The 22,691-nt window shown below is 50.1% G+C and overlaps 1 protein-coding gene across 1 annotated transcript in view; it reads right to left on the bottom strand.

The window, feature by feature from the left end:
- The window catches only part of LOC146869182 (E3 ubiquitin-protein ligase TRIM39-like), an 83,575-nt gene extending 61,307 nt beyond the window's left edge, over nucleotides 1-22,268 (bottom strand). The window contains exons 1-3 of the mRNA XM_085643051.1: nucleotides 21,764-22,268; nucleotides 10,685-10,780; nucleotides 412-642 (exon numbers count right to left, since the gene is read on the bottom strand). Coding sequence (XP_085499177.1) covers nucleotides 412-642; nucleotides 10,685-10,780; nucleotides 21,764-22,177 — 741 coding nt within the window. The 5' untranslated portion in view covers nucleotides 22,178-22,268. The remainder of the gene's footprint in view (nucleotides 1-411; nucleotides 643-10,684; nucleotides 10,781-21,763) is intronic.
- Between the last annotated feature and the right edge of the window lie 423 nt (nucleotides 22,269-22,691).

Genomic DNA, 22,691 nt, shown 5'->3' with positions numbered 1-22,691 from the left:
GTTTTCAAACGTCTTAGAAAAGGAGAATTCGGTTTCTTTCCAAATTTCTAAGATGTTTTCTCACATTATGCTTTACATTTTTATCCAGCTTTTTTCACATTTTGCTCCTTCATATCCCTGTTAATTACTGTCATTAGAATTACTCGGTGTGTTGCATTAACTTGTATATGATAATGTAAGAGGTCACTGTACATTACACTGCTTGTATATTGAATCTGGCTCTCAGCCTCAAGTAGGACACTGTAAATAATCCATGACTGTATATTGTGTGCGGCTGTCAGAGTGCGTGGGGTCACTGTGCATTGACCCTGCCAGGAGATCATGTGTGTTCCACTCATACATTTATTAATGCACACAAAATATGAATATTTCACTTCCTTCTTTTTTTTTATTTCCCAAACAGTATCTCACCTTCAGGAGTTCCCACGCCGGCGCCTCACACTTCTTTTCTATCTCTGTTATCAGGGCGTTGAGAGAGGTGATTTGATTGGACAGTTTGGTGATATTTGCATTTTCTACCATGGTAATTTTCTTCTCCATCTCCTCCAGTCTCCCGTGCAGGGTTTGCTCATTTTCTTTCAGGAGTCGCCGCAGTTTTTCAATCTCAGATTCAAGTTTCTTCTTCTCAGTTCTTAGCTTGTTCTGTCAGAAGCAAAGAAAAGCTGGTTAGATCTTATAAAGCTTCCTATAGGCCGTCCTGAGAGTGGGGGTCCAGGAGGAGGGTGGAGGGGCGGCCTATTGTGATTGTCATCACCTTGCACAAAGGGTTTGTCCTAGAGACATCCAAAAAATGACATTTGAAAGAGAATTTAGATTTTTCACAGCCTGATGGGCCGAAAATCTGTATTTTATTAAAGACCCGAGGGCTAAGATTATGCAAATCTCCTCAATTGCCAGCTCACAGCAGCAACAATCGAAGAATATAGAACTTCAATAACATTCTAATAGGCTATAAAGTTCCCCTGCACACAGTGTTCTCCCTTTTTTGGCATTGCTAACAAGATAGTTTCTAAGATCCATAACTTTCTAATGAAAAACTTCATCAGTGAAAACTGGCTACTCTGAAAAAAAACCAACAATACAAAATCAAGGACTTTTCTCCATTAGGGAGGGTTCCAATGTGGAGGAATAATCTTAGCCTCCGTGTCTCTAATAAAATCCAGATTTTCTGCCCAACAGGCTGTGAAAAATCTAAATTTTATGGCATGACACAGAGGCCCATAAACACAAGAGAGCCCCACGTGATGCATGGTGAGGGGAACTAGAGGCGCAGGGTTCTAGGAGCTAGCAGCCTCCAACAACAAATGTTAACCACAACAATAGCTGCTCCTAGTGTAGAGACCACTATGAATTTATGGTTGAATTGGGGGCAGAGCTTGCTCGCGACCAAGATGGCCGCTTGAGCCGAGAGCTCCGTGAATACCGTCCTAAATTCCTCTAATTATCCTGCAATTGGCACGTGTAGCAAATAAATATTAGTTCCCCCTGAGCTCTGGAACAACGCAGGAGCGGTAAGTGACACTCCTGGCAGCTGAGTGACCGGCTGCGCCGAAGATAGAGCGACGGCAGCGGTGTGCTGAGCTGGGCCTCAATCCCTGAGCTTGCCTGAGTGCGAAACGCAGAGAGCATCCGGACCTCCCCTACGAGCCACAGACGGGTGACGCGAGTAGAGATCAGCCGCGATCGGGAGCGGTGGAGATACCGGAGAGGCGGACCTGAGAGGTGAGCGCTCGGCGCGAGGGACCCCTGTGTGGGGCCTGGGGCTGCCTCTGACGCGCCTCGATCCCTGTGCGTGTGAGGAGGACACAGCGAATTCAATATTGCTGCGGGGCTGCCGCGTAATACAGACGGCAGCACTGAGACCCGTGACGAAAGATGCAGGCATAAAGTAAGGAAATACGGCGGGACAGCAGACCTTCCCCACGCGTGCTGGGGAAGCAGACACTCCCTGTGGTTGAGCCCACTGCGAAGTTATACGGCATACTACATAATGCAGCGCCACCATTTTGTGACAGGGTTGAGTGGAGCCAGGGGGGCTCTTTGAGGAGGCTGCCCTACTCATTTGGAGCCAGGTGGAACACGAGAGACCGGTGGCTGCAGTTCAAATTTGGGAGGCGCCAAGGAAGGTGACGCGATTTATTGCGGGCAGTTGGGTTCTGAGTCGCGACGGCAGACCATCGGAGGGGTTCATTTCCCAGACCCCCACGGAGATCGCGCAGCCAGGCCCGAGTTGCAGTGGACGAGTGGTTCCCACGCAAGCCTGAAGAGGTCATAGTGCGGCTGCATATGACATTGGAGTAGGAAGACTGTGGCGGACCTCGGCGCTTGATACTCCGAATACTCAGCGGTGCACTGAGGCCCTGGGCATAGAGGCAGGCGGCGACTCTGAAGCATTATCTTACCGCATGGACAGGATGGTGGAAAGATTAGACAAACATGCCGAGCGGCTGGACATGTCGCAGCGCAGACTGACTGAAGTGGAGGAAGCGCATACCACGCTTGACACTGAGCACAAGCAACTGGGCAGGGTGCGGAGGGTCTTACAGGATAAGACCGAGGATTTAGAAGCTCGCTCCCGGGGATGCAATTTGGGAATTACGGGACTTCCGGAGGCCACAACCATGGGCAATTCGTTGAAAAGCTTCTGAAAGCCCTGCTGGGGGAGGATGCGTTCAACAAATTTGTTCGTGGTTGAGCGAGCGCACCGCTCTCTGGGGCCCCGACCTTCCCCGGGGCGCCGCCTCGCCTAATCATAGCAAAGTTACTCAACTACCGAGACCGGGACGTTGCATTGAAGTTAGCCAGCGAAAAGCAGCCCTTGGGATAAGAGGGGTCCGTGATATCGCTGTTTCCGGACTTCACGGCAAGAGTACAGGAGGCGTGCCGACAGTTCATGGGAGTGGATGACGCTATGCTGTATCCAGCCAAGTTGCGTGTTAACAGACAAGGCCGATCTCACATATTCACTGATCCGAAGGCACTGCGGAAGGCGCTGAAAGACTGGTCGAGAGATAAATGTCCAAGCCCGGAGCGGCTACTGCTCGACGAGGCGGCCGGTGGACAGCTGGATGAACAGGACTGAAATAAGTCTCGGGACTGAGAGCGATAAGTATGACATATGCCCTGGGGTGATGACGGATGTGATGGGAGATATCAGAGCGGGGAGAGGGGTACTAAACAAGCTAGGTGCCTCGGGGTGTTTAAACAACTTTGCGCAAGAACGCTAGCTACTAGGGGAAACGCAGATTGTAATGCAATACTGAGGATGCTAACTGTGTGGCAGGGTGGTGATACCATGGGCCACAGAACTCTAAGTTGGGAACGGACTGCCCGGCGGACAATTTACATTGCAGAGTAAATATAAGGTGCATAGGACTTTAATTTTGCGATATTGCTGGAGAGCGGGAGGGGGGAACAAGGTATGATGGGTGATTGCAAGAGCTGTTGGTGACGGTATCTGGAGAGAGGCTCCGTGGGGGCCGGATAGCACGCTATATTAGATGAGCAACCCCTGCCCACGCGTGCAACACACCTGGGACTGTTCTTTGTTATTGAAGGTTGGGACGGGAGAGAGGAGGGTTGTGGGGGGTAATGGGGAATGATAGCGGCCATGCTGGGGGAGGTCTGCTGTGGGAGGGGGGTGAGGGGGGGGGGATTTCGAAGCAAGTGTACGTTCTTCTGGAGAGAGCCTATTCGCGTGCACATCCAAACTGCAGACGAGCACGACAGAAAGCACAGATTGAAAGGTGATTTGAGACCACAGGAGTATGATGGGGTCACATAGCAATGACAATACTCCCCAGCCAGGAGCAACACTTAGGGCACTTACGTGGAATGTCAGGGGTCCGAATGATTATAGGAAATTACGCAAGGTCTTACACTATCTGCACAATCATGCCATTGACGTAGCCTTACTACAGAAGACGCATCTCCCAACGAGCAGCCCCCTTCTACGGAGTAGAGGTCTGAGAGGCAACATACACGCTTCCGGCTTCACCACGCACGCCAGGGGGGAGATTACATGGACTAACCCTAATTCAGCGTATATTTTGACTCTCCTGGACACGGATAGAGACGGCAGGTACGCCATAACAAGATGGCGGGGGTGGGGACTTGACCTGATAAGGTGCTCGGCCCTGCCAATTCGGAAGGAAGGCATCCACCCCGAGGGTCTGGTATACAGCTGAAAAACGTCGACAGTTGAGTGTTCAATCTGTCCGCCAAGAGGTCCACCCGAAGGGTCCCCATATCGACTGGCAACTGAGGAAAATGTCCATGTTCAACTTCCTATTGTGAGTCTCTGAAATTCCGGGAGAACAAATCTGTAACACCGTTGCTCTATCCTGGGATATGCTCCGCTGCTACTGACATGCCTGCCCTCGCTCAGACAGTAACCCCAGAAGACCTTGGCTAAATCTGCAAGACCCCTGGAGTGAGGGCCCCCCATTTTGTTGACGTATCTGACCGCAGATACGTTGTCCATGCACAACATTACAGAACACTTCATTAAGTCTTTGGTGAAGCAGCGAATTGCAAATGAGCCGGCCAGTAATTCCAAGCAGTTGATGAGTAACTCCTTCTCCTGATCGGTCCAGCGTCCCCCTGCTGATGAGTCGCCACATCTTGCACCCCTTCCCTCTAAACTCGCGTCTGATTCTATCACTATCTCCGGGTCTTCCCCAAAAATGGCTCTGCCATTCCATGCTTCTTCATTCCTCAGCCACCAACGTAGTTCCTTCTTTGAATCCAGGTACAGAGACAGCATTTGAGAATAAGATTGACATGTTCTTGATGCTTTGGCTTTGAGTCTTTGGAGTACACAGTAGATTGCTCATCTTGTTGAGGACAGAAGGCCTAGGATCCTTGCTAGAGCCCACATGGGGAGTTTCTTCCTCCCTAAGAGATTCCTCAATTCGTTGTAAAGTTTCCTTAACTTTTCCCTGGCAATTTCAATTCTGCCCTTATTATGTTCATGACAAAACCCAAGAACTGCATTTCCTGGTTTGGTACCATGCAAGATTTTTTCCTGTTTATGACAAAACCCAGGTGTTCTAGTAGGCTCATTGTAAGTTCTATGTGGCGTGAGACCACTTATGTGGACTGTGCCATTATCAGGATATTGTCTAAGTAAACTATTAGTCTCACCCCTCTCGCCCTTAGCCATCCCGCTATGGGATGAAGAGCCTTGGTGAAACACCAAGGGAATGAAGAAAGTCCGAAAGGGAGACTGCACAATTGCCATAGTCCACCCATTCAGGTGAATTGGAAAAACTTTTGGTGTGGAGTCCAAACTGGGATGGTCAGGTATGTATCCTTAAGATCTAACCGAGTTAGCCAATCCCCTTTCCTTAGCACATCTCTGAGGAGGTGCATCCCTTCCATTTTGAAATTGTGGTAGACCACCCATTCGTTCAACTCTTTTAGATTGATCACTGGTCTCATCCCTTTGTCTTTCTTCTCCACTAGAAAGATATTGCTGATAAAACCGGACTCTTCCCTCTTGTATTGCCCCTTTGGTCAATAAATCCTCTACCTCTTGTGTTACTAAAATAGAATTTTCTTGTGAGAATATCAGTTTTGGGGGAATTTTCCTTTGTAATGGTGTATCTGTAAATTCGATCATGTATCCCTTCACTGAGTCTAGGACCAAAGGGTCCTGATTCACCAAATTCAAGTTTCCACAAAATTGGGCTGCTCTGCCTCCCACCTTTATAGGGGTATCTGAAAGTTCGTTCATAGCTCACTTCTGAAGCCTCTCCCGTGAAGTATTTGTTTCTGGGGGTATAAATGACGAATGTGGAGCAAAGTGTGGGTGCGCAAATCTTGGGCCATGTCCCAGGTAGGGTCTTTAAGAGCTTTGGCCACGGCTAAGGAACCGACCCCCTGTTCTCCCTGCCCTGCCAAAAACCCTATCCTGGAAAACTTTCTTGATGGCTTTCTAGGACTTCTGAATTGAGCTAAATGCTCTGATGTACTTAGCTACGTCCCTAATAAAATTGTCCCCCAAAAAGTAGATCCTGGGAGGCAGCTACCTTCCGCTAGTGGCCAGTTTGACCAATTTGAGATCTATTTTTTGCAATATGCTTTTTCTTCTCTCATTTGAGAGTGCAGTATTTGCGTTCCTCAGGAGGCAGATGGCTCTTTGTGCCCATTAGCGCAATTCCTTGGGGTCAATGAGGGTGTCTTTAAGATGAGCCACTTCAGCCATCTCAAACGTCTTTGTGAGTGGGCCAGTAATATCAAGTAGACAGTCTTGGCAGGACTTGAGGCCTTTATCGATACCTTTCCTAGGGCCTTTTCCTCCCGTGACGCTTAGAGCCACCACCTTTGCGTCTAACTCTGAGATAGACCCAACTTTATCCGGGAGGGCGGGGCGTGGGCATTCGGATCTAAGACGGGACCTGACCTCTTTGATGTTTCCTTCCTAAGCCAAAAGGAGAGGTACTCTGCAAAATGCCGCGATGGAGCCAACTCTGGAGACAAGGGTTGTTTGAGCGGGTCAAACATACTCTCTCCGAAGGGGTCAACAATGCCCATTTTTAACCTGGAGTCCTTTGATGACTCGTCAGCTATACCCATATTCCTCACCTCTATCTCCTCAATATCCATATAAAAAATGAAGGAACAGGATAGGTTAATTTCATCCTCGAATGTTTCATCGCAAGTGATGGGAACAGGCACTTCTGGGCCTTTTTCTTGCCCATCTGCAGTGCCCGAGGCACCATCCTTGTCACCGCCAAATCGTGAAGTCATTTGTTTGGGGGTTTGGGCTTTTTTTACACCCTTTGGCAGGATTTCCCCTGCAGCCCCTTTCCTCTGGGCCTTAGTCACCCCATCTCCCCCTTCAGGGTGCCCTGGGACAGCAACTGGCCAACCCCTCTTGGAGAGAACCTTCACTTTTTTATTAATTGTGTCATCCAGTGTCCCATTACCTTATCCAGCGCCTTATTCAGAGGTCCTTCCAGTCTATGCTCCATAGTATTCTCTGAAGGTGCAAGGGACATAGCAGAAGGTAAATATTATTTAAGATTACTGGGCTCAGTGTAAGGAAACAGCTGCTCTGGCAGTTCATTGGACTGCAACTGCCAGAATTCAAGCAGTTTGCCCAATCAGTTAAAATGGCCCCTGTAGTGTCTTTGCTCAGGGGTCCCAATCTCCTAAAATGGCACCAGCCTGTACAGAGTGTGGCTGACCATCTCTTAAGGGTCTTTCCTCTAATTGTGTGGTTCTTTCTTTATTGTTGTGCCCCAGACTATCTCTTTTTTTCTGTTGTTATTTATTAAACTGTGCGATAATTGTGCATCGCACCGCTGCCTTTATTTACATGGGCCTGCAGTCGCTGAGGGAAAAGGAGGGCTGCCGGCATCTTTGTTAAGTAGACGGACTCTCTTCCGTGGCCACGTCCGTGAGATGACTCCACTGGACTGCTGCTGATGGGCGAGTCACCGCGTGCGCAGCGCGACGGCCTCAGTGGGAGGTGTCCTTCGCAACCCGGTCTTTTTTTCTTTTTTCTTTCAAGAAGCTCCTGCTATTATGGCAGCTGGATGCGGGCTCACACTTTTCAAAGAAAGCTGGCCTGCAGCAACAAGTGGCATGGAGTCGGACTTTGAAAGAAAAGACCAGTCCACAGCAAGGGCGTATTTCTTGGCCTTAAGGAGCCGAGGGAAACGCCGAAAAGTTGTGTCGGGTACGGAGGTAGTAGGACCTCCGACCCGACGCTGTAAGAGAGGGGAAGTTAAATATAAAAAAACAACCACCCTCCTTCCTAGGTTAGGAAAAGACATTGGGAGACATGGGAAGTTACACAATAGCCTGGTTGAGCGTGTTAGTACCAGGGTAGGAGATTGATATTATTCTTCTTTTCTATAGAGGAGGGTGGGATATTTCAAGGTAAAATAACTCAATAAGGCACCGATTATGATATGCCCTGTAAAGCCTCCGACCTTGGGTCAGAGCCTTTAGGGCCGCATCGTAATGGGCCATTCGGTTTACTTTCCTAAATAAGATTAAATAAGATGTAGGCAGTCGGAAAGTTAACTGGACGGTCATTCCGGCTCGCTTCCGACGGGCTCTAAGAGCCTGTCTGCCATTCAGCAGCGGGCCTGTAATCTCAAGGGCCGTCTGTCTGACATGGAAACCATGTCAAAAACATGTTTGGGGCCCCCAGCAGGGCCCCCTTTGGTGCACAGCCTCCAGTTGGAGTCCTAGGGGGTGCCTATGGTGCCCCCCTGATGATCCCTGCACCTTGTGGCTGGCACATTGAGGTGCCTGCCACTGGTTGCAGGGATGAACCGTACCTCCAATTTTACTATGGGAGCATGCATTACGGCCGGTTTACAGTCGGAATGCATGCGCCCATAGTGGAATATAGGCATGCGACAGAACAGTGTTCCGTTGCATCCTAATGAGGCGGTCGGGACCGGCGACATCGAAATCAGCCCTCAGTATTAGTATTCTAAAGGCTGTACTTATCTTGTGAGCAGAAGCAACAACGAAAGGGAGAAAACTGCATGCGGCGGGACTTTATAGCCTATTAAAATGTTATTGAAGTTCTATATTCTTCAATTGTTGCTGCCGTGAGCTGGCAATAAAGGAGATTTGCATGATGTTAGCCTCTGTGTCGCGCCATAAAATTCAACTCAAGCAGTTTCAAAGCTTTAGAGGGTGGATCTAGTTCCTCTGTCTGCAAAATGAGTACAATAAAGTAGGACCCGATGCACCTCAGGAGAAACACTTCATGAAAACTGTGGGAGGGTTTATCAGATACCATGAAAGGTTTATGGCAGTGACGCCCTTGTTAAATGCATCTCTACAGACACCCCCTGTTGAATACTTAAATATCGCGACCAATGGCAGTGTCAGAGTGGTGATAAATGTGCACCACTGCTGAAGGGGCTTCCACGTTACAGGCCCGCCCCTTCTCCCATCCTGAGGCAGGGCCAGGTGCACCAGTTATCCTGGGACATTCCCGTCAGCTGTGGCCTATCCCTGTAAGAAAGGTCTAATGAAGGCATAAAAACTGACGCGCCAAACTAAGGCCGATTAATGAGGCTGTTGCAGGAAAACCTTGCAATGGGGATTGAGCAGAACAGAGAATGTCCAAGGTCAGGGGCTGAAGCTGTGCTCTGCCCATTTCATTCCTAGAATTAGAAATGCTTATGTCCTGAAGAAGGGAATCTAAATGTCCCGAAACGTGCTAAGATTAGAAGGCATTTGGTATAGATTAACTATTCGTGGGTTAAAACTCATGTACACAATGTTGGAGCTTCCATTACTTCGACGAACTCTGTTGGATGTTCTCTGATTTGACGTTGTATATACAATACCATAGCGTGATTACATTGCTAAAACCTTTGTTTAGGAAGGGGCTTACTCCAGGCTTGCTTTGTCTGTTGGATGTATAGATCACTACCGATCCACGCATACACAACCCACAGAGGTACACACTCATATAGATGCACACATTAATTTGCAGACTCACACACAAACCTTGTACAAACTCAAAGGTGGATATCTTTGGGCAATGCATGCAGACTCACAGAGGCACACATCCATGCATATATATACTCACACACAGATGCATATACAGTCTCACAGATGTATAACTCCAGATCCATGCATACACACACCCTGAGGTACACACTCATGCATATATATACTCACACACAGATGCATATACAGTCCCACAGATGTATAACTCCAGATCCATGCATACACACACCCTGAGGTACACACCCATACATATATATACTCACACACAGATGCATATACAGTCCCACAGATGTATAACTCCAGATCCATGCATACACACACCCAGAGGTACACACTCATGCAGATGCACACATTTAATGTGCACACTCACACACAAACCTTGTAAAGACTCACATATGGATATCTTCAGGCCGTGCATGCACACACTCACACATCCATATATATATATACTCACACACATATGCATATAAAATCTCACAGTTGTGTAACTCACCACTCATGCATATATCAGACCTTGCGATACGCAAACCCATAGAGGCATCCACATACGTAAGTACAAACCCACAGCCAATAAATACAGACTAAAGCATACACAACCCTCAACCACACATGCACATAGGCACGCACATGTATTTGCATACTCTGTATCTCAAAACCTATATATGCATATGCAGACACATACAGGCACTAATTCAAGCCCAAAACACAGACAGATATGGAGATGCTCAGCATGCATGCACTCCCACAGATAACTCCAGGGCCATCCATACTTGAACACATACTTAGACATGCACACCCAGGTGAGAACATGCATGCACACACTTATGCACGCGCGCACACACACACACACACACACACGCACACACACACTGCTAAGTACTCACAGCCAGATAATGCCACAACTGTGCACACATACTCTAACACACACCATGTGAGTATGTAAGTACTACCTTAGGATCAGAAGAGTAATTCTTGATTTTATGATGTTTTTAGGATGAGCCCGTGGCCGGTTTCAGCCCCAATATCCAAGTGGAGTGACTCTCGTCAGTATATTTATTCGGTGGGGACCATGACCCAGTTTGTAGGGTGACTCATCAGCCTCTGTGTTCTTGAACTCTAAGAGGTCACAAAAAGACATGGGCATGGACACACACAGACACACAGAGACACAGCACTCACTGCAGCCTCTCACCCTCATGGTTTTATAGTGTTCCTCTTCCTTGACTTTAGACTCCTGAATATTTTTTTCCTCTTTCTTCAGAAGACGCCGCCACTCTTGAAGTTTTACCTGCAGAGATGAGAGTGGAAGAAATAAGTGTAGATATATGGAGTGCAGTCTTTGTTTATTATTAACACATTTTATTGACTTTGACGGTACATAGCAGACGGTACTCGAAGCATATATTTCGGATACAGCTTATATGAGATGGTGCCAATTATATTCAAACAACAACATTGCCTGTGAACATACAGGCCCAATAACTAAACTTGGCACAGGTTACTACATGATTAACTATACGCAAAATGTTCAGGGGTACATGTTTAGAAGACAGAGCGACTCATCTACCCTAAATATGGTCCAGTTTGATTTGATTGCCTGCTTTAGGGAGGGTCTAATGGTGGCAGGGGAGGCAGGTCTATGCCGCGGTCTGTTGCCCAGCAAGACCATATTTTCCTATGTTTTTGTGAACAACCATGCGCCTGGTACACCACGATTTCAGCCTCCATGCATCTGTCCATGGCCTTTCTCCACCCACCCATTGATGGCGGGGAGGTACCCTTACACGTTTGGGCAATGCCCCTCTTGGCAAATGTGAGGCCCAAAAATAGAAGATGTAGTTTATAGTGATTTTCCCCCTATCCCCTCGGTGCTGTGAAGTAAGAAAAGCTTGGGATCGAATGGAAGACACCAGGACAGGACCAGACCCAGACAAGAAGATATTTTATGCCAAAATGGTTGCAGTGCCCCACAGCTCCGTGAGTTGAAACGTCCCCTCTGATTCTCTGCATCTCAGACATGTGGGGGACTGGATAACGCCGATCCTCCAGAGGGTAAAGCGGGTGTAGTATGCTCAGTGGAGGTATTTAAATGGAATTAGGCGGTATCGTGTGGCTATAGTGGCACCTCGGGACTAGCTAGAGCCTCAGTCCAGTCATCGTCTGTAAGATCAGGGATGTCTGCTTCCCACGCATCCCGGGGTTTGTGTAGTGTGGTTTGGGTATGAGTAGTCAGTGTCTGGTAGATTTGCCGGATCTTATGCGTGCCAAGATCCCCCATTAGTAAACGTCTCTCTAGTGGGGTGAAATTCTGGTAGACCTCCCAGCAAGCAGATTAGGGGAGTCAGGGCGTGTCTCAGCTGCAGATATTTGTAAAACTGTGTCCGGTGCAAGTGGTATTCTATTTGCAGTTGCTGAAAAGATTTGAGAGTGGGTCCCTGCAGAATGTCACTCAGGGTAGAGATTCCAATGAGGTCCCATGCTCGGAAGCCTGGAAGCTCGGCGACAGCCACAGTACGTCGACTGCATGCAGGTTCATAGCACCACACAAGCGTCGCCCCCTCCCCATAGGCAATTATTAAGGAGTGCATTAACCTGGGCGAATCACGTGCGTGGATTGATATTATGTGCCCAAGATATCGTGGGACAAGGCAAGATGAAGACCCCCAGATATTTGAAGCCCTCAGTTGTGTGGGATAACTGTGAAACCCAGAAGCCGCGCCCATGGGCTCCGCATACTAGAAATAACACTGGCTTTGCTGGATTAGCTCCAAGGCCAGAGGTCTCCCCAAACACCCAAAGTATCTGGAGAATCCGGGGGCGGGAAAATCCAGGATCGCTTAAAAAGAATAATACGTCATCTGCATATAGCGCAATTCTGTCAGACCGATCCTGTGACCATTCATACCCACGAATTAATGGGTCCCGCCGCACCCATGTAGCTAAAGGCTCTGTGGTGAGTGCAAATAGCAATGGATACAGGGGGCAACCCTGCCTCGTGCCCCAACGTATTGGGAAGGGTGCTGACCGTAAACCCGCACAGAGGCCGAGAGCTCTGTGAGTAATAATTATATGTAGGACAAAAAGCGTGGCCCAAAGTTGAGAGATCAGAGGAGCTGAAATAAATAAGTCCAACTTAGGGCCTCAAACGCCTTATCTATATCAGCCAAAAGAATGGCCGCAGGGCAGCCCAGCTCCGGGGCCTTCGCAATGGCATTGTGGACCCGTCTAATATTGTGCTGGGCAGACCGGTGCAGCATGAAGTAAGCCTGGTCTGGGTGCATCAGTTCTTGGACATATGTGCGGAGGCGGTCAGCAAGGACCTTACCCAACTGTGTGGGTTCAAAATTTAGTGAGGAAGATGAGGCGGTAAGAAGATGGTTCTTCTGGGGGTGGCCTGGTTTAAGGAACTCCACTATCTCAGTACGGCGCCAATCAGGAAGTAAGGTGTGCTGCTCCAGAGCCTCATGGAGTGCATCCAACAGATGTGGCCGAGCTGCGCCTTGGGTGGTCGTAGAAAGTCACCAAGGAAGCCGTTGGGTCCAGGCGCGCGGCCAGCGTGCATGTTGGTTTAAGCCGCATCGAGTTCCTCTGCGGTTATGGGGGCATCTAGCTGGTCACACAGGTGGTCTGGGAGCTTTTTGGGAGATATGTCTGTTAGAAAATCCCTATCGTCACACTCGATACGAGTTCCTTCTGCTCGTATAAGGAGGCATAGTAGGCCGTGAACGCTTGTACGACTAAAGGTCTCCACCTACGTGATGCGATCCACAGCCTTTCTAAGATCTTGACACAAAAAGGAGACCTCCAAACCCACAGCACTGATCTTTGTGTCTAGGGTAACGCGGACCTGAGTGCTCGCCATAGCGCCGTGTCTACCCCGCTTCTGATTGTATTTCCTTCCGCTAAAGATTCTGGCACGTATCTCCGATAGGCAACCTGCCACCTAGGTGCCCCGTTGGGGACACTCGGGTATACTACAGCGGGCCATGCCTCACGGAATCTGGCCGCCCTGGGCCACAAGCCGCACTAAGCCTAGCTCAGCTGCCTCGGCAGCCCAGGGTCAGCCAGCCAAGTAGACCGCCTACCGGGATTAGACTCGCCGGACCCCTAGCCCACAGGTCTTCTCGCATCAGCTCAGTCCCACGGGGCCCCAGGCTGCAATCCCTCCAGGATGTTGCAAAACGGCTGGAGCTGGACCCACAACCTTCAAGTGTGGGTGGTCCACTCCACCTGGCCCTCGATGGGGCGGTTTCACTATCCACTCTGGGGCGGGGGAATAGTGGCATGTCTCATCACAGGCCCTTTATGTGAAGAGCCACCTTTGCTGTATCCCCAGCCGGGCCGTGACACCCTCAGCACAGGTCCCAAGGTCGTCGATCAGCAGCAGCGTCGACTTCCGGCCGTCGCGGACCCCAGCCAGCGGGGCCCAGTGCCTGCCTCCACTGCCGTGTCTTGGTACTTTTGGGCCCCACGAGTGCCCCTAGTAGGATGGGAGGCGCAGGCGGGCCGGAGTTCCCCCGTGGGCGCAGCCCCGACCACAAGCAGGTCTCCTCTCTGGGCCCTCAGGCCCATCCAGCCACGAAGGTTGGTCAACAGGATCGACCGGGGCACAGTCAGTGTCACTGTCTGCCCCGGTGCTCCTGGGTCGAAGGGAATCCCTGGGGTGGCACCCGGCCCTGCGGGGCACACCCGAGGCTCAAGGCGCCTGCCGGACCCCTTCGAGCTGCACAGGGTCGACCTTGAGGATGCCGCACTACCTCTCGCGTCTGAGCCGTCCGATGTGGGTGAGTCTTCTGTGTGGGGGCCGATGGCTATGCCCCAGCTTCCAGGGGCCACGACTGCCCGGGGCGCTGCTACACAACACACACAAGGGCCTCCACGAGCCCCGCGTGGCTTCCACGATCTCCTTGGCACCCGTAACCAGGTCCCAGATCTGGCACCGGCCGCGCTGGCCCCGGCGCGTGACAGCGTGTGCCACACCCTGCATTACTGCACCTCTTCGTCTGCACCTGTTCTGCTGTGTACCATGACCATGTGACAGCGCGTGCCACACCCTGCATTACTGCACCTCTTCGTCTGCACCTGTTCTGCTGTGTACCATGACCATGTGACAGCGTGTGCCACACCCTGCATTACTGCACCTCTTCGTCTGCACCTGTTCTGCTGTGTACCATGACCATGTGACAGCGTGTGCCACACCCTGCATTACTGCACCTCTTCGTCTGCACCTGTTCTGCTGTGTACCATGACCATGTGACAGCGTGTGCCACAACCTGCATTACTGCACCTCTTCGTCTGCACCTGTTCTGCTGTGTACAATGACCATGAGATTGTTTGTGCCACATCCTGCGTTACTGCACCTCTTCGTCTGCACCTGTTCTGCTGTGTACCATGACCATGTGACAGCGTGTGCCACAACCTGCATTACTGCACCTCTTCGTCTGCACCTGTTCTGCTGTGTACAATGACCATGAGATTGTTTGTGCCACATCCTGCGTTACTGCACCTCTTCTGCCATGTTCCATAACCATGTGCGACACCCTGCATTACCGCACCGCTTCTTCTGTGTACCATAACCACATGAGCTCCTTATATAACCCTGCATTGCCACATCATGGGGCATATTTAAAAGAAATGTTCGGAGCTAGGTCTAACGCCACGCTTCAACAGTTTCAAAACACAGGGATGTGCCGTATTTGCAAGAATGCGGCGCACTCCTGCATTTTCCCTAGTGATGGCACTAAATTTAGCTGCCTAGCGCCGCAAGGGTGCCTGCGTTGCAGGGAATGATTGTTCATTTGCGCATAAACAAGCACTAACGGCGATTTGTAATCTCTATGTGTGCTTAAGAATGCAGCACATATAGAAGTTGGAAAACGTCATTTTTTGAATGATTGTTTATGTGCAGGAAGGGACCCCTTTCTGCACATGAGCAATCGCTTATGGCGAATTGCGCACACATAGAAACAGCAAAAACAGAGAGAAATTAATCATTTCTCCTCGTTGCACCTGTTTAAGACCAGGTTTTCCCTGGTCTTATTTTTGGTGCTGCCCCATATTTACACCACCCTTGTAAATAAGGGGCAGCCTAGAAAAGCACTGGGATTTGTGGTGGAACGCCCACAGCAACACCCATAGCCCCTCCCTTTACTGCAGCGGACTGCTGCCATAAGGGTCATATTTACAAGGTGACGCTACTATCTTCATATTAAAGAGGGGGTGTGAGAACAAAGGGGCAGATTTACAAGGTCTGGCGCATCTCTGCAAATCGGCATGGATGCGCCAGAACACTTGCGACCCGCAAAACCACACGTGCGCCACCACTGATGCGCCGCATTTACAATGCGGCGCGCCGTGGCGCATGGATGGGCAGATGCGTGTCACATACCCTGGCGGAAATGCGGCATAGTGCTGGAGTCGCGTCGCAAGGGCGGGGGTGCCCTATGCCTAACATGCTGCATCAATCCTTATGCCTGCTTCAAGCAGGCGCAGGGTTTTAAAGCAGCATGGCCGTAAGAGTGACTCAGTGAATTCTTGTAGATTTCACTGCGTCACTTTTACGAGGCGTACCTGTGAGGGAACGCCCACTCTGCGCTGGAACGCCCACATGAAACCTGACGCAGGTTTCATGTGGCGCAGGGGTTTATAACGTGACGCATCTCCCTAGATGCGTCACGTTGTAAATACGGCGCAACATGGCGCATGATTTACATGGGTGCTGCGTCACAGAAGTGACGCAACGGCGGCGTAAATGTGTCGCAAGGGGCTTGTAAATCTGCCCCAAAGTGAGCCAGGCAAAGTGTGTGTTTTCGTAGCACTAAAACAAGGCACTGTGAAAGGTCAGAGCAGGGTCGTGCTGGAGTTGGCTGCCTGTGGTGTTCTGCAGAGGCGCAACTAGAGCCAAATTTCGGGGGAGGCTAATTCTTCCAGCAATAGGCAGAGTGGGGATGCAGGGGCTGTGAAAAGGGGTGAAAAACAACAGAGCCTCATTTACAAGCAAATGGTCTTTTAAAGACCTGTGAAGTACTGGGTGCGGCCGTGTGTGTGGAAGCTGTCTCAGCCCGGGGCAATGGGCGTTGCGCGCTCTTCTCTCTCCTAATAATCCCACGATGATGTTGCTCCTGCACTGTGTAGGAGAGTAGGATCTGCTTCCTATGGTTACCCTGACTTTTTGCAGATGTTTCACTGTTTTTCGACTTTAGTCTGGCGGGGGCCCTGTAATCCAGGACCCCAGCCTAGCTGCTTCCTCTCTAAAATTATTTCATATACTTTAGATACACTCCAGATTGGATTCTGGGGTACCCTTATGAGTCCCTAGTATATGGTATACTATGTACCAAGGGCATAGGTACCCCAGAGGCCTACCAGGGGCTGAAGCATGTATTGTGCCACCCCTGGAAAGCCATCCAAAATGACACCCCAGGACTGCTACTGCAGCCTGGGTAAGGTGGTGCATGCACCCCTTACAGAGATGTAGGTTCACTATATCTCACCTATCACTGCACATATAAACCTATCAGTCACCCCTATGGCAGGCCTTATCAATCCTGAAGGCAGGGTGCTTGGTTATTTGTGAGAGGGTGCCCATGCATGATCAGAGCACCCCTGCAGCCTTCGGAATCTATCCTCCGGGGTTGTCAGTGGTGCAGCCTGACCATATACTCTTAAGTACATTATAACCAAACGGTAAATGCTAACTTTGGACTGGCTGCACGGATACATGTCGTATTTGGTGTCAAACACCTTGGATTCATACCCCCACACCAGTAACTGGTGTGGGAGTATGATCCCACACTTCTAGAGGGAGAGACATGGCAGTACTGGTATACCCAGTAGAAACTTAATACAGCCTTAGCATCACAAAATGGATGCTGCAGCCACAGACACAAGTCTGGCCTCCTACTGCTGACCGAAACTCCGGCAGGGGAGGCCTGGACAATAGATTTCCTGTCACAGGGAGGTGTAACCACCTCCCAGACAGGCTGATGTGTATTGGGACTGGGTGGGAGCACTCCAAGAGTGCTGTGAAGTCCTGCACACGGGGCACATTTGGTGTCCCTGTGCATAGCCCAGTTCAAACCGGTTGCAGGGGCTACCAGCCCCTGCTCTGGTGCGAAACTGGACAAAGGAAATGGGTGTAGCCACTTCTCTTTCCAAACCCCCCCACGTAGGTGGGTCCCCAGAGTAAGTCCAACCCCTTACTTGGGTATAAAGAAGGAACCCCTGTAACCAGAACTTTAGATATTCCTGGACGAAACTCTGCAACTGAATCCTGGACCTTCGACGATCTGTTCAACGCCAGATGACTGAAGAATCTCCCTTGGAGTAAAGGAGTTACTCCCCTGATTGGCAGGCACCAAAGAAGCATCTGTCCGGTCTGCATCTCCGAAGCTCCCACCAGACGCCAAAGACTTTGCAACACCAGAGGTGGATTTCCAGACTTCCCAGAGGCTGACCCAAGTCCCCAGCAAGGCTGAGACCCGTAGACCTCGTGGGTACCGTGGAACCTGAATCCCTGGACATCGATCACATTTGCTAGTGCATCAGCTTCTCGATGTTCCTAGAGGCTGTGTATTGGGTTACTCGTAGCCCATGCACTGAGCAGTGACCTCACCGAAGGTTGTCGGCCTATCCACTCCGAGTGACCCGTGAGCCACCATTGATTCTTCTCGACGCATCCTTGTGATCAATTGTCCGTCGACTTGTGGGTCCCTGAGAAATTAACTCTGGCTTTCCTTGGGCTTTCCTGGTTGCTCCAGATGTGCCCTCACTCCTCCTTGCTGGGGGAGTCCCTCGGACCTTACTGGTCCGCACCGAAGCATTTCTTCTATTTCTGCGTGGGTTGCTGTTGCCAAGGCTTATTAGGTCCAATCCGGATACCGACACCGCAGCACTCGACATCCTTCGTGGGCAGCTCGAATCCAGCTCCTGGTCATCGTCGACACCTCCTGGTCCTCGTGGCTGAAGAGTCAAACTTCACCTTCTTCACCAGAAACCCCCGACATCGGTGTTCATTCAACTTCCATGCTCCTGGTCACCGGCAAGTGACCCATGCGCTGTCCCCTCTGCTTTCAGGTCTTCTACATCTTCGATCCAGGCTTGGATCTCTTCGGACACTTCTCCTCGTCCCGGCAGCAGCATTTTGCAGCAGTCAGCCATTGAAAACGACGAAGCGACCCGACTCCATTTGACACCTATGCACCCGGCTTCCCTGGGGGAGGCAACACGAGTACTCCGGTGCTTCCGTGGGTGTGGGCCCTAGAACCCCTTAAGTCTAAAAGGGTTAGCTGCAAGTCCTCTCCTAAGTGTCCTTTAGCTTTAAAAATCTAACCGCGACTTTCTCTATAGAAGCTAACGGGCGCTCGCGGCTGTGTTCTCACACTGCACACGGCCCCGTGGGTCCCCTGTGTCACTACCTTGGGTGGTTCCTTGGGGTCGCAGCGATTCTAGAGGCTCTAGGCCTGTGTCTAGTTCAGTCGTGGTTCTTATACCACTATTTTAGTCTATGGTTTGGTCGCCCCTAGGGCTAACTGTATGTTGTGCTTATTTACTGTTGATATTTGCCTTGTAACTTGTGTCCTTCGACTTCTAGCCTCATAAAGAGACTAGGGGGGTGTGTTTTAGAATAAATACATATATTTTATATACACACCTGGTGTGGATCTCTTTTCATTTGGTCATTCAGAGATTATAGACTGGTAAATCAAGCTGCTTTACAATCCTTCAAGACTTAGCCTGAAGGCTGCTCTCCACAGCTACCACTAGGATAGCTTTCAAAAAAGGTTGTCTTTAACTTGTCATCAATAAGGGTTGTTTGGACTGGTACAAGGTGCCCACTATAACTAGTGGACAGCATATACCAGGCCAACTTCTCACACACTGCAAAAAGAGAAGGGAAATCCTGAGAGAAAAGGGCTCTCTTTAAAGGATTTCCCTTCCCCTATAACGTGGCTCACCTGGCATGATGTCTCCGCTTCTCAGTAGTGAGCGATGTGCTTGCTCTCACTGCAGTCCAATTAAAAAAAAGGAAAACGGACTACCTTTGTGAGGCCCGAAAATACAGCCCGATAGAGGTCAGTTTCGAGGCCCCCTAAAAATAACTGCTGGTGCTCAGACCCGGCCCACCTAAAGCCCTGCTTGGTATCCCAAAACACCCACATGCATATGACTTCTGATTAGCTGCAGCTGCTTATGTGATGCGAGGTGAAAACCTCGGGGCTCTGACAGACACCCAGTGGGATCTTCTGCAGTTTCTTACATGGGTCACACACTGAAACGCACTGACAACTAACAAACTTACCTAATGGGTATGGGCAGCCTTCTCTAGTGACCTGCGGAGACTCACAGAGTGAACGGTGATCCCTGAATGATCACAGCTATCCCTTCTCCAGGGACCCGCGGAGATCCGCTGAGTGAACTGTGATCCCTGAATGATCACAGATGTCCCTTCTCCAGGAACCCATGGAGACCCACAGAGTGAACTGTGATCCCTGAATGATCACAGATGTCCCTTCTCCAGGGACCCATGGAGACCCACAGAGTGAACTGTGATCCCTGAATGATCACAGATGTCCCTTCTCCAGGGACCCATGGAGACCCACAGAGTAAACTGTGATCCCTGAATGATCACAGATGTCCCTTCTCCAGGGACCCGCGGAGATCCACTGAGTGAACTGTGATCCCTGAATGATCACAGATGTCCCTTCTCCAGGGACCCATGGAGACCCACAGAGTGAACTGTGATCCCTGAATGATCACAGATGTCCCTTCTCCAGGGACCCATGGAGACCCACAGAGTAAACTGTGATCCCTGAATGATCACAGATGTCCCTTCTCCAGGGACCCGCGGAGATCCACTGAGTGAACTGTGATCCCTGAATGATCACAGATGTCCCTTCTCCAGGGACCCATGGAGACCCACAGAGTGAACTGTGATCCCTGAATGATCACAGATGTCCCTTCTCCAGGGACCCATGGAGACCCACAGAGTAAACTGTGATCCCTGAATGATCACAGATGTCCCTTCTCCAGGGACCCGCGGAGATCCACTGAGTGAACTGTGATCCCTGAATGATCACAGATGTCCCTTCTCCAGGGACCCATGGAGACCCACAGAGTGAACTGTGATCCCTGAATGATCACAGAGGTCCCTTCTCCAGGGACCCGCGGAGATCCACAGAGTGAACTGTGATCCCTGAATGATCACAGATGTCCCTTCTCCAGGGACCCAGGGAGACCCACAGAGTGAACTGAATGATCACAGAGGTCCCTTCTCCAGGGACCCATGGAGACCCACAGAGTGAACTGTGATTCCTGAATGATCACAGATGTCCCTTCTCCAGGGACCCAGGGAGACCCACAGAGTGAACTGTGATCCCTGAATGATCACAGATGTCCCTTCTCCAGGGACCCGCGGAGATCCACTGAGTGAACTGTGATCCCTGAATGATCACAGATGTCCCTTCTCCAGGGACCCATTGAGACCCACAGAGTGAACTGTGATCCCTGAATGATCACAGATGTCCCTTCTCCAGGGACCCATGGAGACCCACAGAGTGAACTGTGATCCCTGAATGATCACAGATGTCCCTTCTCCACGGACCCATGGAGACCCACAGAGTGAACTGTGATCCCTGAATGATCACAGATGTCCCTTCTCCAGGGACCCATGGAGACCCACAGAGTGAACTGTGATCCCTGAATGATCACAGATGTCCCTTCTCCAGGGACCCATGGAGACCCACAGAGTGAACTGTGATCCCCAAATGATCACAGATGTCCCTTGCCTTGCATAAAATCTGATTTAAATGCCGTGTATTCCTTTGTTGGAATCATTGTATGTCTTTGTTAGTGAACTCTGAACATCCACTCACATACCTTGTGCTCTTGGACAACCATTTATGTGGGACCCGCAGGGTGCCTTTGATCCCTCCACACCCAAAGACACTGCATCTTCTATTAGACTCCAGGAGTGTATTCACTTGTGAATCCTGAACCCCCACACACATCCCTTGTGCTCTTCTGCAGCTTCCTGTATGGGGTACACTGAATGACATGTCACCTCTGAACACTTGCACACATAGCTCTGCTCTCAGTCTGCCTCCCTGATGGGACTCACAGAGGGACTTTGTGATCCCTGAATTTCCAGACATACCCTGTGACCTTCACTTGTCGTTCCAGAACAGCCACACACACACCTTGTGCTCCTCAGCAGGTTCCTCAATGGGGCTCACACTGGGACTTTGGAATCCATGAATGCCCACGCACATACCTTGTACTCCTCTGCAGCCTCCTCTACAGGACTCTCTAAGTGAGTTCTATGGTCCTTGGACTCCCGGCACACCAAACATATCATCCTCTGATCCTCTGCACAGAACAGATTCAGTTTCTCCTGATGTTTCTCGCACAGATTCTCCTCCGGGGGCTTCACGGGGGGCAGATGAAGCTGTTTTAACATTTCCACCACGTTCCCCAGTTGCCTGTTGGGTCGGAGGCTTTTCCCAGGAGATATTTCCCTGCACTGTGGACAGGGGAAGTTTCCATCTCTTCCCTCCCAGCTCTGAGTGATGCAGGAGCGGCAGAAGTTGTGTCCACAATCGATCATCACAGGATCCTTAAAATATTCCAAACAGATGGAACAAGTGGCCTCTTCCTTGAGGTTCCCGAGCTGAGCTGCCGCCGCCATGATTCAGAAATGCAGGAAGTAAACTTAAGTTTCATTTCTCTCTCTGTGTGAAGTGGGTGTGTCTGTGCGTCTGCCCGTCTCTGGCTGCGCTGGGACTTCCGGGTTCATGTTACAGTCACAGAGCAGGGAACTGCCTCTTCTGCTGTGTGTGATTTACCTCTGGGATTGACACCATTTACGCGTCATGTGGTTGTATTTCGAGGATCTGTAAGTGCAGAATTGAATCTTGTAGATGGATTTCTGTAAAATCATCTGTGTTATTTTTTACAGGCAAATTCTGCAAGTTCGCTTTTTAAAATCTTTTAGGAATGTCATAAACATTTCTAAAATACTTTCTAAAGTGATTTCTTCCTGTATTTTTTTTTTAATTTTTGTTTGAAAGGCTGAAAAAGACCAACTTTTGCTCGTTTATCATTGTTTTTACTGGCCTTACCATAACATTGCTGGTCAGGCCGGTAAAATAGTAGTTTGTGTGTGTGGGAAGAATATATTGCTGCCTCTTATTGTCTGTTCT

This window comes from Triturus cristatus, chromosome 1_1 (assembly GCF_964204655.1).
Source record: "Triturus cristatus chromosome 1_1, aTriCri1.1, whole genome shotgun sequence".
NCBI lineage: Eukaryota > Metazoa > Chordata > Amphibia > Caudata > Salamandridae > Triturus > Triturus cristatus.
This window is presented reverse-complemented; position numbering and strand designations above follow the sequence as displayed.